Source organism: Microcaecilia unicolor, chromosome 1 (assembly GCF_901765095.1).
Source record: "Microcaecilia unicolor chromosome 1, aMicUni1.1, whole genome shotgun sequence".
NCBI lineage: Eukaryota > Metazoa > Chordata > Amphibia > Gymnophiona > Siphonopidae > Microcaecilia > Microcaecilia unicolor.
Window position 1 is genome coordinate 468,658,421 of NC_044031.1, and position 21,298 is coordinate 468,679,718.

Here is a 21,298-nt window from a genome sequence, read left to right on the forward strand (position 1 = left end):
TCTGCAGATGATTATTTGGCATCTGCTACATATTAGATTGATGTCACTTTCCTGGTTTGCTGAATATTGTAACTTGCTCACAGCTATATGGCTGAAATGTGTAATCAAATTTGCAATGACAAAAAACCTCAGAGGAAACTGGAGAACTTGATATTCATACAGAATGTATGCATGTCCAGGAGAAATACTGCTAAAGTTTAAAATGCAGCTCATTAATGAGTTAAGTATACATGTTTGTTAAACAGACTGCCTTGAGTGCCCAGAATATTTAAAATCTCAGGCTTTATTATAAATAATTTCAAATTCAAGCAGTAATAAAAACTTGTTATAAAATCCTATTTAACTTATAAACAAAAGGTCATTGATTCAGAAGATAAGGTAAACCAAGGGATGAGCACACCCTTGGAAAAACCTGCCTTATATGCGGTTGGTTTATCTTTTTATTTTTCTCTTTGATCATTTTGTTTCATGAAGCACAACACAGCTGGCACCAACTGTGAAGTCTGTGCAGTGGGCTACTATCGTCCCTATGGAGTCCCGAAGGAAGCACCTCATGGTTGCATTCGTAAGTTTCTTTTTTACTTTTCAGAGTCAACTATTGCCAAACTTTATAAAGTCACGGGATAAAAAGCTAAAGTTTTCAAGGAAGAGGCCATATAGCTCATATCCGAATTTTAAGACAGGTTGTATTTACTAATGGAGCCTGGGAGACTACATGTAAAAAGAAAGAGGAGGGTATGAGTAAGCCACAGCTACCTAAAGCCTAAAGCTAGATACCTCAAATATCAATGTGCCTGCATTTCAGTGAGTTTCATTTTTGTTTTTGCTGTTTTTGTTGGGTTGTTTTTTTTTTTTTTAAATGAACATAAGAACATAAGAGTAGCCATACTGGGTCAGACAAATGGTCCATCTAGCCCAGTATCCTGTTTCCAACAGTGGCCAATCCAGGTCACCAAAAGTACCTGGCAGAATCCCAAATAGTAGCAAGATTCCATGCTACCAATCCCAGGGCAAACAGTGACTTTTCCGTGTCTGTCTCAGTAGGGACTTTTCCTCCAGAAAGAACTTGTCCAAACACTATAGGTAAATGGGTAAGAGGCAAATAAGGATGATGTGCAAGTTACCTTGAAAGAGTGGACACGCAAAAAGAAAGAAAATCAGGCAAAGATAGTCTCTGTTATATCAATAGAGGAGAGTGTTTCTAACAAAAGGATATGATGAACCAGATCAAAGGCAGTTTTAAAATCTAAAGATGTGGTTAGCGCAATAAATTTGTTATCTAACATACTATCAGGCTTATTTTTGAAAGAGATAGATGTCCAAAAAGTGACATAAGTCAGCATTTGGACGTTTATCTCACAGAAACGTCCAAATCAGTATTATCGAAACCTCTTTTTGGACATCTTTCTCTGAAGTCCGTCAGAAGGACATCCAAATCTCAAGGGGGCATGCCAGGGGCGTGTTCAAGGTGGGACTTGGGCGTTCCTAAGACTTGGACGTCTTTCAGCCATAATAGAACAAAACCAAACCGTCCAGGAATAAAACTTAGATGTTTTGAGCTAGACCTGTTTTTATTACGAATAAGGCACAAAAAGGTGCCCCATATGACCAGATGACTACTGGAGGGAATCAGGGAATACCTCCCCTTACTCTCCAGGGGTCACTAACCCCCTCCCACCCCCCCCCCCCCCAAAAATGTGATGAAAAACATTACTTGCCAGCCTCTGTGCCACCCTCAGATGTTATACTCAAGTCCATCAGAATAGCATACAGGTGCCCTCTTCACCCGTAAGGGCTATGGTAGTGATGTACAGGTGGGGGTAGTGGGTTTTGGGGGGCTCAGCAGACAAAGTAATGGAGCAATGGTCAGATATGTACCTAGGAGCATTTTATGAAGTCCACTGCAGTGCCCCCTAGGGTGCCCTATTGCTCTCCTGGGATGTCAGGGGGACCAGTCTACTAAAAATGCTGGCTCCTCCTATGTTCCAATGGCTTGATTTTGGACATTTTACATGGATGTTTTTTTTTTCCAAAAATGGCCAAAAAACAAAGACGTCCAAATCACAAAACGTCCAAATCACGGGATGTCCATAGCATTTTTGAAAGCAAAAGATGGACTTCCATCTTTTTAAAAAAATGACCTCCTTTTCTGTTCAGAATTTGGGCGTCTTTGTAAAATGCCCAAATTCTGATTTAGACATTTCTTTCGAAAATGCCCCTTTATGTATCTCACTTAAAAGTGAGATCAGTACTGTTTCTGAACTGAAACCTGCCCTAAAGCTGGACTGGTGGGGGTGGAGTGCAAGTGCAGTTTCTATATATCTTCCTTCTACCGAGTTTTTGAGCTGCCTATTATACCTACCTCTGAAACAGGGGGAGAGTAAGAGCCAAAACTGGTGACTAGAAAAGTTTCTCTTCAGCATTGGAAGGAGGTTTAAGTCTAGCCCTAAGCCCTCCTGTCCAAAGAAGAGAAAGGGAAGGGGGGGGGGGGGGGGGAATGGACTTGATAGACCGCCTTTCTGAGGTTTTTCCAACTACATTCAAAGCGATTTACATATATTCAGGTACTTATTTTGTACCAGGGGCAATGGAGGGTTAAGTGACTTGTCCAGAGTCACAAGGAGCTGCAATGGGAATCAAACTCAGGACGTTCAAAACAAACCTAGGGGCTTCCCAACCTGAGAGACATAGTTACCAACCAGGTTAAAGGAGAAAAGGAGGTATGGGAGCAAAGAGGAGTTGGAGACCTACCATTTAAGATGTTTGCTTAGAGGAGAAAGGTAAGGAGAGGAGTAGAATCTCAATAAAGTACCAGAGCAAGCAAAGGATCCTAGGTATGGAAGGAGAATAATCAAAGAGGGATGTTGGGACTAAGAAAAGAAAATCCAAGGGATCACAGACATATATTTCAATTTCTGATTTCTAGAGTGGATGTACTCAGGACTGTGCATAAAATCTTTTTATTGAATTATACAAAGAAGACAATATTCACAATAGATACAAACAAAATGTGCATGTACAATTCAATCAGCGCTCCATGAATAGAACAGTTCATTATAGAGACCAAACAAGGTAGCGAGCTTTGACTCTTATAGCTCCCTACCATAAAACTTGAAATAGCCAGCTAATCTGTCCGATCCCAATCCCACCCCTCCCTCTCTCCTTTTGGCATATGTATGTAATCTATATTCAGCCCTCTCAAACTTAAGAGGACATCTTTAATAATCACAAAAAAAGGGCAAATGCAGCACTTCCTCAGTATATTTATGAAGCAACCTATCATCAGCAATAATCATCACGTTAAGTAGGCGGCTTCGAGCCGTTGGGGTGAGAGTAGTCCAAAAAGGTTCCCAGATATCACAAAACCGCTTCCCCAGTTTTGTATCTAGATCTGTGAATTCCCTCCATTCCAAAGAGGCTTGCATGATAAGCAAGGATCTCCACGGTGCTATTCTGAGAGCCTCTGGTCATCCATACCTAGTGTTATGCTGAAACACCACTCAAGACTGACATTTATTTAAGAAAATATCAGATATTTATCTTACTTATGTTTTAATTCATTGATTTGTATTTGATTTAGATTTTAATGATCATGAATGCTTTTATGTAATCTGCCTTGTAAAAGGTGGAATATAAATTATTAAACCATAAACATCCTACATCTGCTTCTCCCCCTAGCAGAGAACTCACATCAAGAATAAAGTACTAGAGAATGAACAAAGAGACAAAACTCAGCCCTAGTACTGAGTGTAGCCCTATTCAGTAAGGATAAGCCTGAGATGAAGCTACATGAACACGTGAACAGGAATAGCGCCTCCTGTGCATTTTCAGTGCTTCTTTACAAAAAAGAGCTTAACCTCAAATGCATTTGTGTGCATGTCCTCAAAGTGTGTTTCTCAGTTAAGACCTCAGGTGAGTGCACTTTGCTGTAACTTAACTGCTTTAATGGGTTTTTTTAGCATGTAGTTGCAGTCCTGAGCACTCAGATGGCTGTGAGGAAGGGTCTGGTCGCTGCTATTGCAAGCCAAACTTCAGTGGGGAAAGCTGCGATAGATGCGCTCAAGGCTACTTCAACTTCCCATCCTGTGTCCGTAAGTATCACAGTAGGGTATTAACTGATCACTTCTCAGCATCTCTTTGCTCAAGATCAAATGTAAAGTCTGAGGGGCCCTTTTATTAAGCTGCATAAGCTTCTACGTGTGCCCAACGAGCCCCAAAATGGAGTTACCACACGGCTACCACGTGGCTCTTGTGGTAATTTCATTTTTGCCACGTGTCCAATACACGCAGCCGAAAAATAATTTTTAATTTCTGCCGCACGTATCGGACGCGTGCCAAGTGGCATTTGGCGCGTGTAGGTCATTAACACCTGGTTACCGCATGAGACTTTACCGCTAGGTCAATGGCTGGTGGTAAGGTCTCAGACCCAAAATGGAGGCGCGGCAATTTTCATTTTGCTGCACATTCATTTTCGGCAAAATTTTTTTAAAAAGGACTTTTTTACAGGCACGCTGAAAAATGGATTGGCGCACACCCAAAACCTACGCCTACACTACCGCAAGCCATTTTTCAGGTCACCTTAGTAAAAGGACCCCTGAGTTAGGAAATAAGGGTGGGCCCTTCTTGGTTATTTTGACTGAGGTTGAACGTTCTAAAATATTGGAAAGGAGGAGCAGCAATGTTTTGCCACTTGAGTTCATTGCGACCTGAGACTTTGGAGTTTATTCAAAATTGGAGAATAAGGATGGAAATTATAAATGTGGGCTACCGTTAAGGTGAGTTATTTTATCACAAGTTGTGCTAGTTTAGCAGAGGATCTCATTGCATAAAATGGGACCCTGTGCTAAAATATCATGGCTTGTAGTAAAACAATCCATCTTAACAGTAGCCCATATTGACAACTTCCTTCCACTTAGTCTCCAGTTATTTAAAAATAGAAAACTGTTTCCTGTCTATAGCTGTAATTTCAGGTTCAATCAGTTTTTGTCGAGATTGACCGAATGTGAATGAACCAGCTTCATTTTCCACCTTTTTTTAAATACATGGGATGCATATGGTCTGGGCTGCTAAGATTCTCAATGTAAACTCATAGCCTGTTCAGCTGCTCCGTTTAGCTTATTTTAAACCTTTTCCTCATTTTATCATAGGTGCTCTTGTGAAAGTGAAATTCTAATGCAGTAATTTCTTTAGTGTTTTCATTCCATATATGAAATCAAATTTGATCATGTTAGGATTACTATTGCCAAGTAGTCCCTACACCATTACCTCTTGCACCATTCCTACATTACACTAAGGACTATATCTAAAATACCTTCCCCTTTTGTACGTTCCTAGAGCAGCTGCTACGTGAAGCAGTCATTCATCTAAGAACTTTACCTCTCTAGCATTTCCTGATATAATATTTATCTATAAATTACAAAAAATCAGGAAGATCAAAACCAACAAACCAAGTTAAACCATAAACTCACTATAACAAACTTGGATTTGAGGATAAATTTACTTCGAATCCAAGTTTGTTATAGTGAGATAATATTTATCTAGTCAATATTGGGGTAATTGAAAACCATCATATCTACTCCACAGATTATGTTAGTCTCTGAAAAACTGCTGACTGAAACCACTAACTCTATTACAAAAATATAAATCTAAAAGTTCAACAATAAAACAAAAATGAAAACAAAAAAAAAAAGTGGAGAAAAAAAACCTCAGTGAAAAATGCCTCACAATCACCGTTCAGAAAGACTTCATTCCAACACTCTAAAAAAACCCCCAGACAAACAGCATTTTCAAAAAATAAACATTTTTTTACTTTATTTTTATTCAGTGTTTTGACATTTTAAATGCCAACATTTAGAGAGATCCAGACATCTTCTAGAATGAAATATTCACTCAGTCCCTTGTCACACATTTATGCTTCATTGCCTAAATTGCAGTCATTGTTATTATAAATCACTTTGCTCAATAAACAATCCAACTAGTGCTTAACTTGTAAAAGAGAATTTCTTCATTCTGCTGTAGAGAAGTGTGGTAGCCGTGTTAGTCCACTTTTAAAGGTAATCAATAGAAATAAAACAAAATAAAACATGGAAAAGAAAATAAGATGATACCTTTTTTATTGGACATAACTTAATACATTTCTTGATTAGCTTTCGAAGGTTGCCCTTCTTCATCAGATCGGAAATAAGCAAATGCTGGTAGATGACAGTGTATATAAGTGAAACATCAAAGCATTTCAGTGACAGTCTAACAGGATGGGGGTGGATAAGTGAGAGACAGGAAGAGGCGGGTGGATGAGGGACAGGGAGATATTCAGTCTGCTGGGATCTTCACTAAGGGGCCCTTTTACCAAACTGCAGTAAAAAGTGGCCTGAGCACGTGTTTACGCAGATTGTTCTCGCACGCTAAAGCCATTTTTACTGCATAGGTAATATGGCCAATTTTTCTTTTTATTTTTTTAATTAATAGCTATGAACTAATTTTCCCATTAGCACATGAGCCTCTACTGCTACCTATTTTTTGGGTGGTAAGGGGTCACACGCTAAGCATGTCTTAATTGGTTAGCATGTGGCAATGTAACTGTGCTAACTGATTAGCACAGGACATGCCTATTCTCTGCCATGTGACCCCCTCCCAGTGCTAAAAAATAAATCTATTTTTAGCACGTGGGAAGCAAGTGCACACCCTGTGGTAAGGCATTTTAAGCTATGGTAAACATGTGTTAGTGCTTACTGTAGCTTACTAAAAGGAGTCATTAATTTCCTGACAGGGGTCAAACCACAGTGTCAGGGGAATTCGTTCAACATATTCAGGTGAATTGTTCCAAAATGCTGTGGGGGGGAAAAAGATGCTCTCAAATCAAATACTCCAATCCCCAAGCAGAATATCATACTGATGTTCCAACTTTAGATATTAATCCTTTCTGAAATCAACTGCACCCACTCATTTAATAAAACCTCCAACTCACTACTCTCAGAGAAAGAAAACACAGGGCACCGTTTAACTGCCTACTCACATATTCAACCAACTCTGTCACACATTTAGTTTGAGACTATTTGAGAAGAGTGTTTGAGAATTTTACAATCAGTATATTAAAAAATGGGGGTTGAAGTCAAATGAGTTGTCTGGTTCAGTTCAAGATTTTAACCAGACATATATTCATTTTTTGAATTTGCCACTCTGACTGCTGAATAGCTTTCATTTGGTCTCAATAGCTGGCCATAGCTGGCCAAAAGTTGTCTACTTTAATGAAGAAGGGTCAGGCATGGGATAAAACTTTAACCAGACAGTGCTAATATTCAGTGCTTTCCAGTTAACAGTAAACTGGTTAAGGGTAGGGTAGCATATGGCAAAACAGCACTACTGCTGGATCCGCCCAGGCACCCTGTGGTAGTTCTGCATTTGCCATATGCCGTTTCTCGTGCTAGAACGAGGAGTAGGCATTCTCGGTGGTAATCAGGCAGCGTGGTCATATTGCTGTGTGCTGCCCAATTACCACACAAGTAGCGCATGAACCCTTACCACCTTCTAAATAGGAGGTGGTAAGGGGTCAGGCGCAAATGGCTGCATGCTAATTTGGAAATTAGCGTGTGGCCATTAATGACAGAAATAGAATTTCAGCCATCTTAGAGCCACACTAAAAAGTGGCGGGAAACCCATGGGCTTAAACTACCACTGGACACATTTTACCATGGCTTAGTAAAAGGTCCCCTAAGTCTGGTCAGATGAAATACCTGTTGTACAGTTATCCAGATAACTTACCTGGTTAACATTAACAAGGTATATTCAAAGTGTTAAAATAACCAAATAAGCCCTAATGGATATCAGCTTCACTGTTGCTCAGTTCATAGACAACCATGGTGTATATGCATCGGTGTGTGTATATAAGAAATAATTAGCTAAATGGCAGATGGAAGAGATTTTGATCTTATTTTTTAACTGTTTTATAAAGGAATGCCCTTTAATCCTGTCACACCTCTTCCAACACCTGTGGACCCTTCATCTGGAGATATAATAGGTAAGCTTTCTCTTTCTAATTATATTATTTTCTTAATTTTGTGCTGGCTATTTGAACAACTTGGTTGTGTCATTGAAGAACTAGGGGGAATTTTGTTTCTGTTAAACAATTTTAATCTGTACTAGACAAGAGAAGTTTAGGGCTCTTTTCTGATAAATGGGAAGAGGATACACTTTAGGTTTGAGTGGGCCCTAGGCAAAAAATTAAGATGGGCCCCCTCAGAACTCTAGCAAACAAACCCTGCAAAAAACAAACACATTCCAGACCTATAAAGAAAACCTGTCATATTAATATCAATAGAAACTGAAATGCAAGATATCAGAGATGCACATTTCCCAAAGCTGGTAGAAAACAAAGAAGCAATGTTCTGCATTGTCCGAGTAAGATGGCAAAAGGTACAGATCAAAAGGACACCAGCATCCAAATAATAAAAACTATTGTTTATTACAAAGCCTGGAGTTAAAACATGAAATCAGCCTGTCATGGCCACATTTCGCCTATATACGGCTGCGTCAGGGCAGTAACTGTTAATTACACATAAATCATATTAAAAACAAATTATAACAACTTATAATATGTTAAAAACCTCACTGTTTCATAAATACAACAATTAAAAACACATTTGCTTGTTGAAACATATATAAAACAAGCTGAAAACATGCATATGTGACACTGAAAGTTTAACAAGTGAAGTGATTTGACCATATCAGTCAGGCCTTAGAGCTGTAAAATTGCTAATTGAATCTGATTGTATATTGCAAAACTGTTAGTCATTTACTCTAGATCCTCACTAAAGGGTGATATTGGCTACTGCAGATTTCTGGACTTGGTGGAAATGAGATATTATGGGGCCCTTTTACTAAGCCACATAGAGGGGCATAATCGAACGGCGCTGGCCATCTATATGGCTGGCGCCGCAAAGAGCAGTCCCGAACCAAATTATCGAAAAAGATGGCCGGCCATCTTTCGTTTCAATAATATGGTTGGGGCTGGCCAAATGTCAGAGATGGCCGGGTTTGAGATGGCCGGCATCGGTTTTCGCCGATAATGGAAACCGATGCTGGCCATCTCAAACCCGGCCAAATCCAAGGCATTTGGTCATGGGAGGGGCTAGGATTCGTAGTGCACTGGTCCCCCTCACATGCCAGGATACCAACCGGGCACCCTAGGGGGCACTGCAGTGGACTTCAGAAATTGCTCCCAGGTACATAGCTCCCTTACCTTGTGTGCTGAGCCCCCCAAGTCCCCCAAAAACCCACTCCCCACAACTGTACACCACTACCATAGCCCTTAGGGATGAAGGGGGGCACCTACATGTGGGTACAGTGGGTTTTGGGGGGTGGGTTTGGAGGGCTCCCATTTACCACCACAAGTGTAACAGGTAGGTGGGGGGATGGGCCTGGGTCCACCTGCCTGAAGTGCACTGCACCCACTAAAAACTGCTCCAGGGACCTGCATACTGCTGTCATGGAGCTGGGTATGACATTTGAGGCTGGAAAAAAAAGTTTTAAAATTTTTTTTTTGGGTGGGAGGGTGTTGTTGACCACTGGGGGAGTAAGGGGAGGTGATCCCCTATTCCCTCCGGTGGTCATCTGATCAGTTGTGGCACTTTTTAAAGACTTGGTCCTAAAAATAAATGGACCAAGTGAAGCCGGCCAAGTGCTCGTCAGAGCCGGCTTTCTTTTTTCCATTATCGGCCGAAGCCGGCCATCTTGTAACCACACCCCCATCCCGCCTTCCGTACCCTGCCGAAATGCCCCCTTTAACTTTGGCCAGCTCCGTGACGGAATGCAGTTGAAGCCGGCCAAAATCGGCTTTCGATTATACCGATTTGGCCGCATTCAGGAGATGGCCAGCCATCTCCCGATTTGTGTCGGAAGATTGTCGGCCTTCTCGTTCGAAAATAAGCAGGATAGGTGCCTATATGCACCCAACACACACCATTTTGCAGTTACTGCCCAGCTACCGCGTGGCCCATGCAGTAATTTCAATTTTTACGCACATCCGCTACATGCACCAGAAAATATATTCTATTTTCTGGCGCGTGGCGAAAATCAGGCGGTAACTCTGATTTGAAGCACGTAGGCGATTACCACATGATTAATGTGAGAGACCTTACCGCTAAGCAGTGGCGTACCTAGGGTAGTTGACACCCGGGGCCGGTCATTTTTTAACACCCCCCCCCCCCCCCAAATCCAGTACTAGGCATGCCGAGAATACAAAACACTCAGGACCTATAGAGCAATTCTACCATACCATAAGCAGTCATTTCTATGAGTCACACAAGGAAAAGGAAAGCATCTTAAACACTACAGTGAGCACTAGAACATCAATTCACCTATTGTAAAACGAAACCAGACAGAATAGTACAGATCGTAGATCCTGCACAGTCAATGCCAACTGAAAGCCATGTCTTTTTCACAAACACAGATACACCCTAATCCACTATAGAATAAGTAATTATAAACTTTCTATTTAGACAAAAATTAAACTGAACCTCCAATGCCAGACTCTGCATACAATGCAACACCACAGAAACAGAAACTGTCCCCTAGTACTGTGCAAAATATAAAGACAGCAGATGTAAATTTGAAAAAAAAACCTAACAAGTACCAATCACCACTTTACAAATTAACAAATAGAAATAAAACAAATATAGAAAGTAAAATAATACCATTTTATTGGACTAATACATTTAGCTTTCAGAGGCCAAAACCTCTGTCCTCGGGTCAGTACAGTATAGTGCTGTTACAGTATCCTATCCTGACCTGAGGAAGGGGGTTTTGTTCTCCGAAAGTTAGTCAAAATGTGTTAAAATTAGTCCAATAAAAAGATTACCTTATTTACATATTCTATTATAAACATTTAACACACCTACAATACTTTATCCTAAAGCAAAAAAAATAAAAAAATATATTTTATTTACAGTTTGTTGTCTCTGGTTTCTGCTTTCCTCATCTTCTTTTCACCGTCTTCCTTCCATCCAGCATCTGTCTTAACTCTCTCTCTCTCTCTCTCTCTCTCTCTCTCTCTCTCTCTCTCTGCCATCCAGTGTCTGCCCTCTCTGCCGTCCCTTCCATCCACTGCCTGCCCTTTCTCTCTGCCCCTTCAATCCACCATTTGCCCTCCCTCTCCCATCCATCCAGGGTCTGCCCTCCCTCTCGCTCCCCCTTCCATCTAGGATCTGTCTCCTCTCTCTCTCTGCCCCTTTTTTCAGCCCCCAGTTCCAGCCCCCTTCTCCCCTCTGATCACCCCCACCCCAGACCCCTTCTCCCCTCCCCTTCTCCTGTCTGAGACCCCCACCACAATCCCCTTCTCCCCTCCCCTGTCTGAGACCCCCACCCCAGTCCCTTTCTCTCCTCTGAACACCCCCATCCCAGTCCCCTTCTCCCCTCCACTTCCCTTCTCCCCTCTGAGATCCCCACCCCAGTCCCCTTCTCCCCTCCCCCTCCCCTGTCTGAGATCCCCACCCCAGTCCCCTTCTCCCCTCCCCTTTTCCCCTCTGAGACCCCCACCCCAGTCCCCTTTTCCCCTCTGAACACCCCCACCCCAGTCCCCTTCTCCCCTCCCCTTCCCTTCTCCCCTGTGAGATCTCCACCCCAGTCCCCTTCTCCCCTGTGAGACCCCCACCCCAGTCCCCTTCTCCCCTCCCCTTTTCCCCTCTTAGACCCCCACCCCAGTCCCCTTCTCCCCTCTGAACACCCCCACCCCAGTCCCCTTCTCCCCTCCCCTTCCCTTCTCCCCTCTGAGATCCCCACCCCAGTCCCCTTCTCCCCTCTGAACACCCCCACCCGAGTCCCTTTCGCCCCTCTCCTTCCCCACCTCAGTCCCGTTAAAACCGGCAAAGCAGCGTCGCAGGCAGCGCCTCGTGCCCTGCTTGTAAAAAAAAAATCAAATCTCCTTCCTTCTCGTCTTGACGTCGACTCGGGCCTTCCAATCAAATTGATTGGAAGGCCCGAGTCGACGTCAAGACGAGGAGGAGAAGGAGGAAGGAGATTTGATTTTTTTTTTTTACAAGCAGGGCACGAGGCGCTGCCTGCGACGCTGCTTCGCCGTTTTTTTAAATGTGCGGCGCCGCGGGAACGGCCACGGGAGGCGGCGGGAGCGGAGCACCCCCCACCCACTGGCACCCGGGGCGGACCGCCCCCACCGCCCCCCCCCCCTTGGTACGCCACTGCTGCTAAGTCAATGGCTGGTGGTAAGGTTTCAGACCCAAAATGGACGCTCAGCAATTTTAATTTTGGCTAATGTCTATTTTTGGCAAAAATTTTAAAAAAGACATTTTCTAGAGGCGCGCTGAAAAATTGATCTGCGCACGCCCAAAACCCATGCCTACACTACCGCAGGCCATTTTTCAGTGCACCTTAGTAAAAGGACCGCTATCATATCAGTGGCAGTTTTCTTTTATTTCTATTTCTTTCAGGCCCATAGATCCTTACCTGCAGGGGTCACCTAATTTCCTGGGCAGCATATTTTCCACAGCAACAGTGTGGGAAGGTGTTTAATAAATTCAAGCATAGAGATTGGTTTCATACAATCTGCCCTCCTACCCACTCATCAACCCATAGGAATTCATGGGCGTCTTTAGAACTTATCGCACACCTGTCTTTAGTGCACGCTAAAAACGCCAGTGTGCCTTAGTAAAAGACCCCCTGAGATTACTTTTCAACTGTTTGCTTTTAGTATTTTATACTCTACCTCTTGATATAAAAAAGGGATTTTTATGTATAATATTGGTATTTCTGGTTTCATTGTTAGCAGTGTTGTATTGTAACTAAGTAAATGTAACTAGTTGCTGTACTTTTGTTCCTTTTCTTGTAAAGAAGTACAGGAAAAATTTGTTACTTTTACCAAAGTAATAATTTTAACAATTTTTACTGTTTTACCTAGTTATTTCTGATGCTTACAGTTAAAAGTAAAAAGTAAAAGTGGCAGAGAGACCTAAATGATGATTCATCAATAAACCAAATGAAACAGCAACACCTGGAACAATCAGAGATTCCTTTGATCAATACCTAAAGACCCAGTTAAAAGGCATCAGTAATATTGCGGCCTGGCCTAATTTCATGGAACTTTATATCAGACTGAAGAATCCACTTCTTGATAGTGCAGTTGTCGAACACTTTTTAGCTGTAGTGGATTAAAGACTCACAAGTGCATTCACATGAGTGACAGTCATTTTCAAAATTTAGTTTTACTAAAAGTGAAGTAGATTGAATTGTAGAGCAATAAAACTGTTGGGATAAAAATGTTAACAATAGTTGTATTCACTGTCGATATGGTACTTTTGCTTTTTACTCAAAAAGCATTATATTAGGTAGTAACTTTTTTACTTTTAATTAAGTAAATTTTCTAATGTGCTCTTCATTGTACATTTACTTAAGTATTAAAATATATATTTATTTTACATAAGTACTTTGACCTAGTACTTTGAACAACACTGATTGTTAGGTTACTTTACATAAAATAAAAGGTGATTAGTTTTGTTAAGCTATTCCTTTCTAAAGTTTATTTGTTAGCTTGCCCTAGGGCTTTTGTCATGGTTGGGGAAGGTGAGCCCTTGGGCTGTGACAAGATAGGATCTACCTGTGCAGCGTAAACACTGTGCAGGCCCTCGTCGACAGCTGATGACGGGACCGCCTGGCAGAGTCCGGAAGTTAGAGAAGACAGGACCTGGAAGCCTGTTGACAAAGCACTGGAGGAGTGTTGAACACTTCCTTGTATATCCCTAGCCAGGAAGTGAGCGTGTTACATCTAGGCACCTAACTTTGGCGCCCAGTTACAGAATGCCCCCTTTGGCTTTTTATTGACAGTATCATTCATCAAACGAAAATTCCAGCAGGTACACCAGTGATGTACCAAGGGCGGGGCGGTGGGGGCGGTCCGCCCTGGGTGATTTCTGCAAGGGGCTGCAGAGAGAATCTGTGCGGTTGTCGGCTCCGTTGATTCCCTGCTCCCTCTGATGTTACTTCCTGTTCCGGGGCAGGGAACCCACGGAGCCGACAGCCGCGCGACTGCTCCCTGCACCCCCAAGAGGTAACAGCAATGCGCATTCAGGGATGGAGGTGATGCGCCAGGGAGGTGTGGTGATTTGCGGAGGGGGGGTGTGATTCACCGTGAGGGGGGCACAATGGCGATCCACCCTAGGTGACAGCCGACCTAGGAACAGCACTAGATATTGATCATCTGTATAGTCTTTAAAATAGCTGATACAGTATATCACTGTCCTTATACCAGTATTTCTCTTATATTTTTTGATGTATCAAGGGTCATGTAAACCAGGATTTTTTGGACCACGGTGTCAACGTAAGTTCTGCTCTTTTTCTAACACACTGGTTACTAATATTATATCAAAATACCTTTATTTTAGAGAAAAATGACTCTATAAAATGCATGTATTGAGGCCAGCCTGGCAACTCAATGGCAACTGGGGTCCATTTAGAAGTTCCCCAGTTTGATTCTTGGATAGGTCCATTGCTGATGTTTTGGTGGCAATATTCACAGCCCCTGATGAGGGGAGGAACTGTGGTGATTGTATAAGGGTGGCACCTTGTGGCTGGACTGAGGATGGGTCTCAGCCTCAGGATCACTGCTGTAATGATTAGACTAGGAACAACAAGTGTGTGTGCGTGTGTGTGTGGGGGGGGGGGGGGGTCTATTAAAATAGGGGTAAAACTCCCAGGGAGCTAGGAATGAAGACTTATATAGCACCAGGACCCCAGCACTCGATCCAAGTGAGCTGGAAGAGGGGAAAAATAACCAGATTGCAGAGTAATTCCTATGAGTGTTTTTTTCTGAAAATATTGTTTGCTTCTTTTCCAGTTACAGAATAGATCAATAAATTTAATAGGAAAAGTTTCTTCTTCAATTTTGGGTTAGATCTACAAGTTTAATGGGAAAACCTCTTTTATTGTCAATTTTGAACTAGGCCATAAGTTTAATGGGAACATTTTATTTTTAGGTATCTGGATGTTACATAGATACCTTTAACATTTGCTTGCTGTAGTTGTATGGTTCAGGAGAGATGTGCACACACACACAGACAAAGCAATATATACATGAACTTTGATTTTATTCTTTTAATGAAAAAAGTGCTATAAAAAGGAATTGTAGCATTTTTACCTAACAGTCTGTTTTGTCTTTTATAACATTCTTTCACTAACCAGCCTGCCAGTGCTACGGTACAGGAGTACAGAGCAGTGACTGTGACATGAAAACTGGGCAGTGCAGATGTCGAGTGGGATTTCATGGTTTCTCCTGTGACACGTGTACAGTGGGCTATTTTAATTACCCTTTCTGTCAAAGTAAGTATCATTATATTCTTTATACAGCAGTGATATCCAGACCACTAACCTGTTAAGCAAGCGCCTAAAGTTAGGACAGGGAAAGGCTGTACAAGTCAAGGCACAAAGGGCCAGATGCACTAAAGTCGTCGTTAGAGCTGTTTCCTACCGAATTCCATAGCGAATAGATAGGGAACGGCTATGCATCAAGGAAAGGGAATGCAAATGAGCTACTTGTTGTAGCTCACTTGCATTCTCTATTCCATCGTAAAACAGAGCAGCAAAGCGGTACGCTGGCTGCTCTGTGCATGCCAAACATGCGAAGATGCCGCTCACTCCCCCCCCCCCCCCCCCCCCGCCGCAATAATAAAAACAGTGTCAAATCAGAATGACTGGTGTGGAAACCGCTGAAATCTTTACAAAAATTTTTAAAGTTATGTCACCTTCGCTGAGGACGTACTTGCTCATATCGTACTTGCCAACAGTCTATTTGCGCTCCAGCTACAATCCTGCAGAGAAGAGAGAATCAGGTTGAGCTTCAGAACTTCACACTTACACGAGCAGACATAAGCCAGGAATATATGCAGCATCAACAAGGCTCTGCTCAGGAAGAGCCTGGACGATGGCTGGCCTCAACTGCAAGAAAAGTGAAGGAGAGCGCAGTTGAGGCCGTCCATCATCCACGTCTTCGATACCCATCCATCTTCCGCCCCTAGGTCTCTCTCAGCCAATCACAGCGCGTTTAGATTTTCAGATTTCTATTTCATTTATTTCTTCTTTTATCCTATCTTTTGATAGGCTCTTGAGTTAGGTCTCTCCTCCCAGTTTTCTTAATTTTTTTCAATGATTTGGAATAGTGGAGTGTTTCTTTTCTTGAATTGTTCTTTTTTCCTTTTTGTCTATTGCTGGTTGTACTCTTATCAAAAGTAATTTCTTTAAATGTAAATCATATAATTGCTAATAAAAATAAAATTTAAAAAAGTAATAATAGAAATTTTGAAACTGGAAAAAGAAATCAACAGTGGTACTGATTGACAATTAAGGCATTAGGTGCAATACCACAAAAACTGAGAAAAAATTTGGGCTAAGGTTGTAATAAATTACAATAGTCCAACTACAGATAGGAACCAGCTCTGTGGGTGATGTGGGTGCTTGAGCACCCCCAGTATTTAAGCAAACATATTGACTTTGTCCAGAGAGAGTAGTTTCCATTGGGTTTAGCACCACCAATCATTCTGAAAACTTGGCTCCTATGAGGGCACTGTTGGGCACCTCATTAGTTATCAGGCGCTGCCTTCATGATTCCCAAGCTCTTGGGGAGGGTTTGAATCATGATGAAGGGAACTGGTCAACATTGGCTGTAACATATTATTTGTAAATTGTGGATAAAATCGCAAGTAGTATACCATGCCATACTTTGTATTGTTGTTCGAATATTTTTACTGCTCTAATTGCCTATTGCTCATGTTTGATCTATTCTTACTGTACACCGCCTTGAGTGAATTCCTTCAAAAAGGTGGTAAATAAATCCTAATAATAAATAAATAAATAATATTAATATTAAGGGTTGATGGATGTGTAGCATGTGCCTCACTGTGGTTTTCCTTTTGGTAGAGTGTGAGTGTAATCCTGCTGGTGCTCTCCCTGAAGTCTGCAATCAGGCTGGGAAATGCTTATGCCTCTTTAAGATGGAGGGCCCACAGTGTGATCAGTGTCGCCCGGGCTATCATTCGTTCCCCACCTGTCAAGGTAAGACATTTAAGCAGATGCATCGTTCATCATCCAGGGTCTGAGGAGAAGAGGTCTGCATGGAATTTCTCTTTTCTTGCTTGACATGGGAGTGCTCAAAACTTGCTAGTAGTGTGGATCTCATGAGTGTCTGTGGTTTCCTCTTAACCTTGAAAACATTTGCAGTTGCTTGCTTTTGAAATAAGGAAGAGCAAACCATCTGTCTTTGCTGCCTCATATTTCTTGAGCAGAAAAGCTCCCACAGCTTTTAAAGTTCTTGCCAAATACCTCTAATTCAGGTGCTTTTAAAGTGTCTTTAAATGCAGTTTTGTCAGTTGTTCTTAAATCCCTCAGTGACTGATGTTATCTACACAAGAATATACATACTTTTTGTCAGTGATATCTAGTTGAGCTAGCATTTGCCAGATTGTCCAAAATAGGTAGTACATGAATCTTTACATATTAATTTGTGTCATGTTTGCATGAGCTATTGCAGGTGCGTTGTCAAGGTCTTATTCATCACGCAAAGGATGTATTGCTTGGGATTTGAAGGGGTTGCTACAAAATCTATTTAACAAACAATAGATGAGAATCAGGGCAGCAGTCCACCTTTTGGTCGAAGGGACCAAATAAACCAATCGCCTGATCTGCCCCCAAATCTGCTCATTTTACTGATGCTGTGTTAGTATTGGTTGGGTCATATCCCAGTGCCCACCTCGTTCCATGCCTATGATGAGAACCATGTATTTCTCCTGAATTTTTTCAACATGTTGAGTAAGGTTGTCCACTTTATTTCCCTACATTTAGAATAGAGGCAAAGACATAGTGGGCCTGGATGGGCTATGCCCCCTCCCCCACACCACACTTTGGAATCTGGCCAACCAAGACAACAGCACAGATTTATGAGATGAGAACTGGAGATATTGTCAACATATGCTGTTCTTTGTGCAAACCCATGTTAATCTCAGATCTGGCTATACCACTGATTTTGAGCTTCTTCCTGTGTGGATCTGTGGGAAGCAGATCCATGCGTCATTGCTTTGCAATCCTAGCCACAGAAATCTGAACTAATTTTCAGGTCACTGAAGAAAGATCAGAGATATAGGAACCATATAATGAGAACCACATGGACAGTGAGCAGAATCAGGGTAATCACTGGTGGATAATCAGACAACCTAATCGCTGAATAAATTACCCCAAATTTAAATGGTCCAGGTGACATCTTAACAGTTTGTACTTTCTGAACTATATTAATCATAAAATGCATATTTTCTTTGAAAGGAAATTCACTTTCATTGCTCTGCCTATGATAGGTATTCTTACTGCCTGGGAAACAAACCAACCTTTCAAATGTGGTTGCAACTAATGTTAGGTGAGCATCTAACTTAAAAGGGCACTTAACACACGGTTAACGCATGGAAACAAGCCTACTGCACAGCTGTATTAAAGGTTTTTGTGGTAGTTTGTCTATTTCCACACATTAAACCGTGTGTTTCTGAATGTTTCTGTCAGGGGTTGTGGCAAGGGCGAAGTGTGTGTGCAAGTGATAGCCAGCTAGTACATTACCTGTAAAATGAAACTTTAAACTGCTTAGGTCTATATAGAATCTTGCCCTATGCACTAAAAGGTAATATTCAGTAGGGATAGTCAGCTATCTCACTCTGAATATTAGTGCTTAGCCGGTTAAGTGCTATTTAACCAGCCAGGAGCTGTTCCTGGCCGGTTAAATAATCATTGGTGCAAGTTTGCCCATTTCAGAGGATGGAGAATATAGAATTTGGTTAAAACACCAATCTAAAGGCACCCAGTCTTACAAAGAAGACTCTGGGGCCAATATTCAGGCCACAGGAGTTAGCCAGGCTGCCTCCCGTGGTTGGTGCTGAGTTCAAATATTCAATTCACAGTTCTGGGTGACCTATTCAGATCGGTTTCCAATATCTAAATTGATGAATTATTACAGAAACCACATTCAAAAACCATTCAATATCATAAACAAAAAATCATAATACTTTTTGTGTAAAATTAATAATTATTTGTTTGTGCTCAGTTTTTTTTTTGGGTGTGCAGCAATGAACTAGCAGTTCAAGTTATGCATTAGGAATTTGGAAGATTTTTTGATTAAATGTTTTCACAATGGGATATTTAAAAAGTGCAGCAGTGACTAAGAACTGGTGAGAAGACATTTGGATTTGCACATACTTGACCTAAGCTAAGTGACTGATAGAATGTTTTTTAAATAACATCTTTTTCATAGATAAGAGTATTGAATGTTTATACATCACTTGTATATATAGCGCTCTGGTTGGGAAGGAGGATGTGCAATGATGTATCAATGTGGTGCTAATGCATAACTTGAACTGCTAGTTCATTGCTGCACACCCAAAAAAACTGAGCACGGACAAATAATTATTAATTTTACACAATAAGTATTATGATGTTTTGTTTATGATATTGAATGTTTTTTGAATGTGGTTTCTGTAATAATTCATCAGTTCAAATATTCAATGCCAGGTGACCACCATTTTTGGTTTATTTTTGGCTGGTTTAAACCAAGTCAATATTCAGCACTGGCTGGTTAAGTTTAAACTGGTCAAAGATAAGACTGCTTTTTGGGTGGCCCGATTTGGCCACCAAACTTAGTCGGTGATTTGTGGATAGCCGGCTATAATTGCGCGATATAGCCAGTTAGCCACAAAGCACTGACTGCGAATATTCAGTGGGAGATAACTGGCTGTCTCCTGTTAAATATTCACGGATAGCTGGTTAAGTGCTATCTAACTGGCCAGGAGCTGTACTTGGCCGGTTAAATAGCGCTGAATATCAGGCAGTATGTAAATTGAGTGGACAGGTGCTGTAACTATTGCAGGGACATTTTTTAGATTATTTTGATGGCAAATACAAAGGGAAACAGAGTTATTCAGTGGAGAATGAATACTGTGGGGTGCATAGGGAGAGGAATGGTCAGCAGGAAAAAGGAGGTGATAATGCCTCAGTTTAAGTCTAATGAGTCCTCATTTAGAGTGCTGTATGCAATTCTGGAGACCGCACCTTCAAAGAGATACGGAGTCAGCCCAGCGCGTGACTACTAAAGTGATAATCATAAATGGGACTTGATATACGACCTTTCTGTGGTTTTTGCAACTACATTCAAAGCAGTTTACATAGTATATACAGGTACTTATTTGTACCTGGGGCAATGGAGGGTTAGGTGACTTGCCTACAGTCACAAGGAGCTGCAGTGGGAATTGAACCCAGTTCTCCAGGATCAAAGTCTGCTGCACTAACTACTAGGCTACTTCTCCATTCATGGTATGTGATGGGGGGGGGGGGGACTTAAAAATCTCAATAACTTTGGAAAAAAGGTGGGAGAGTGGAAATATGACAGGGGCATAGAAATACATTTATGGGATAAATGCACAGAAGGTGAGTCTCTTTCAATTGAAAGGAAGTTCTGGCATGAAGGGACATAGGATGAAGATGAAAGGCAACAGACTCAGGAAAAGCCTGAGGAAATAGTTCTTTATGGAAAAAGTGGTGAATTCATGGATTGGCCTCCTGGTAGAGATGATAGAGACAAAGACTGTATCTGAATTCAAGAAAGCTTGAGACAAGTACATAGGATCTCAATTAGAGACAGGGGCGTATCTGCGTGGGGCCACAGGGGCCTGGGCCCCCGCAGATTTCGCCCTGGCCCCCCTCCCCGCCGTCAACCCTCCCCCGCTGCTTACTTTTGCTGGCGGGGGGCCCCAACCCCCGCCAGCCGAGGTCTGACCCGCAATCTCCATATTTCGTCTTCCTCCGTGGCCATGTGCTTCAAGGAAGTAATGCTGCAGTGCTGATTCGTTGAATCCAGTTCGGCGTTTGACGTGCTGCGACGTCAGACGCCGAACTGGATTCAACGAATCAGCACTGCAGCGTTACTTCCTTGAAGCACATAGCCACGGAGGAAGACGAAATATGGAGATTGCGGGTTGGACCTCGGCTGGCGGGGGTTGGGGTCCCCCGCCAGCAAAAGTAAGCAGCGGGGGAGGGTTGACGGCGGGGAGGGGGTGGAGAGAGGCGGCGGCGGCGGGGGCGGGAGGCAAAAATGTGCCCCCCCTCTCTGGCTCTGACCCCCCCTACCGCCGGATTCCAGATACGCCCCTGATTAGAGAGGAAGGGATAATAGATGGTACTGATGGACAGACTGGATAGGCCATAGGTTCTTTCTCTGCCTTCATTTTTCTATATTTCTGTGTTTCTAATATCTGATAATCTCAGTGTGACAGGTTTT

At 42.1% G+C, this 21,298-nt stretch overlaps 1 protein-coding gene across 1 annotated transcript in view; it reads left to right on the forward strand.

The window, feature by feature from the left end:
- LAMA3 (laminin subunit alpha 3) overlaps positions 1 to 21,298 on the forward strand; it is a 407,718-nt gene that overhangs the window by 124,870 nt on the left and 261,550 nt on the right. The window contains 6 exon segments of the mRNA XM_030188133.1: positions 475 to 565; positions 3,960 to 4,091; positions 7,949 to 8,014; positions 14,282 to 14,320; positions 15,181 to 15,318; positions 16,912 to 17,046. Of these exon segments, the coding sequence (XP_030043993.1) occupies positions 475 to 565; positions 3,960 to 4,091; positions 7,949 to 8,014; positions 14,282 to 14,320; positions 15,181 to 15,318; positions 16,912 to 17,046 (601 nt within the window).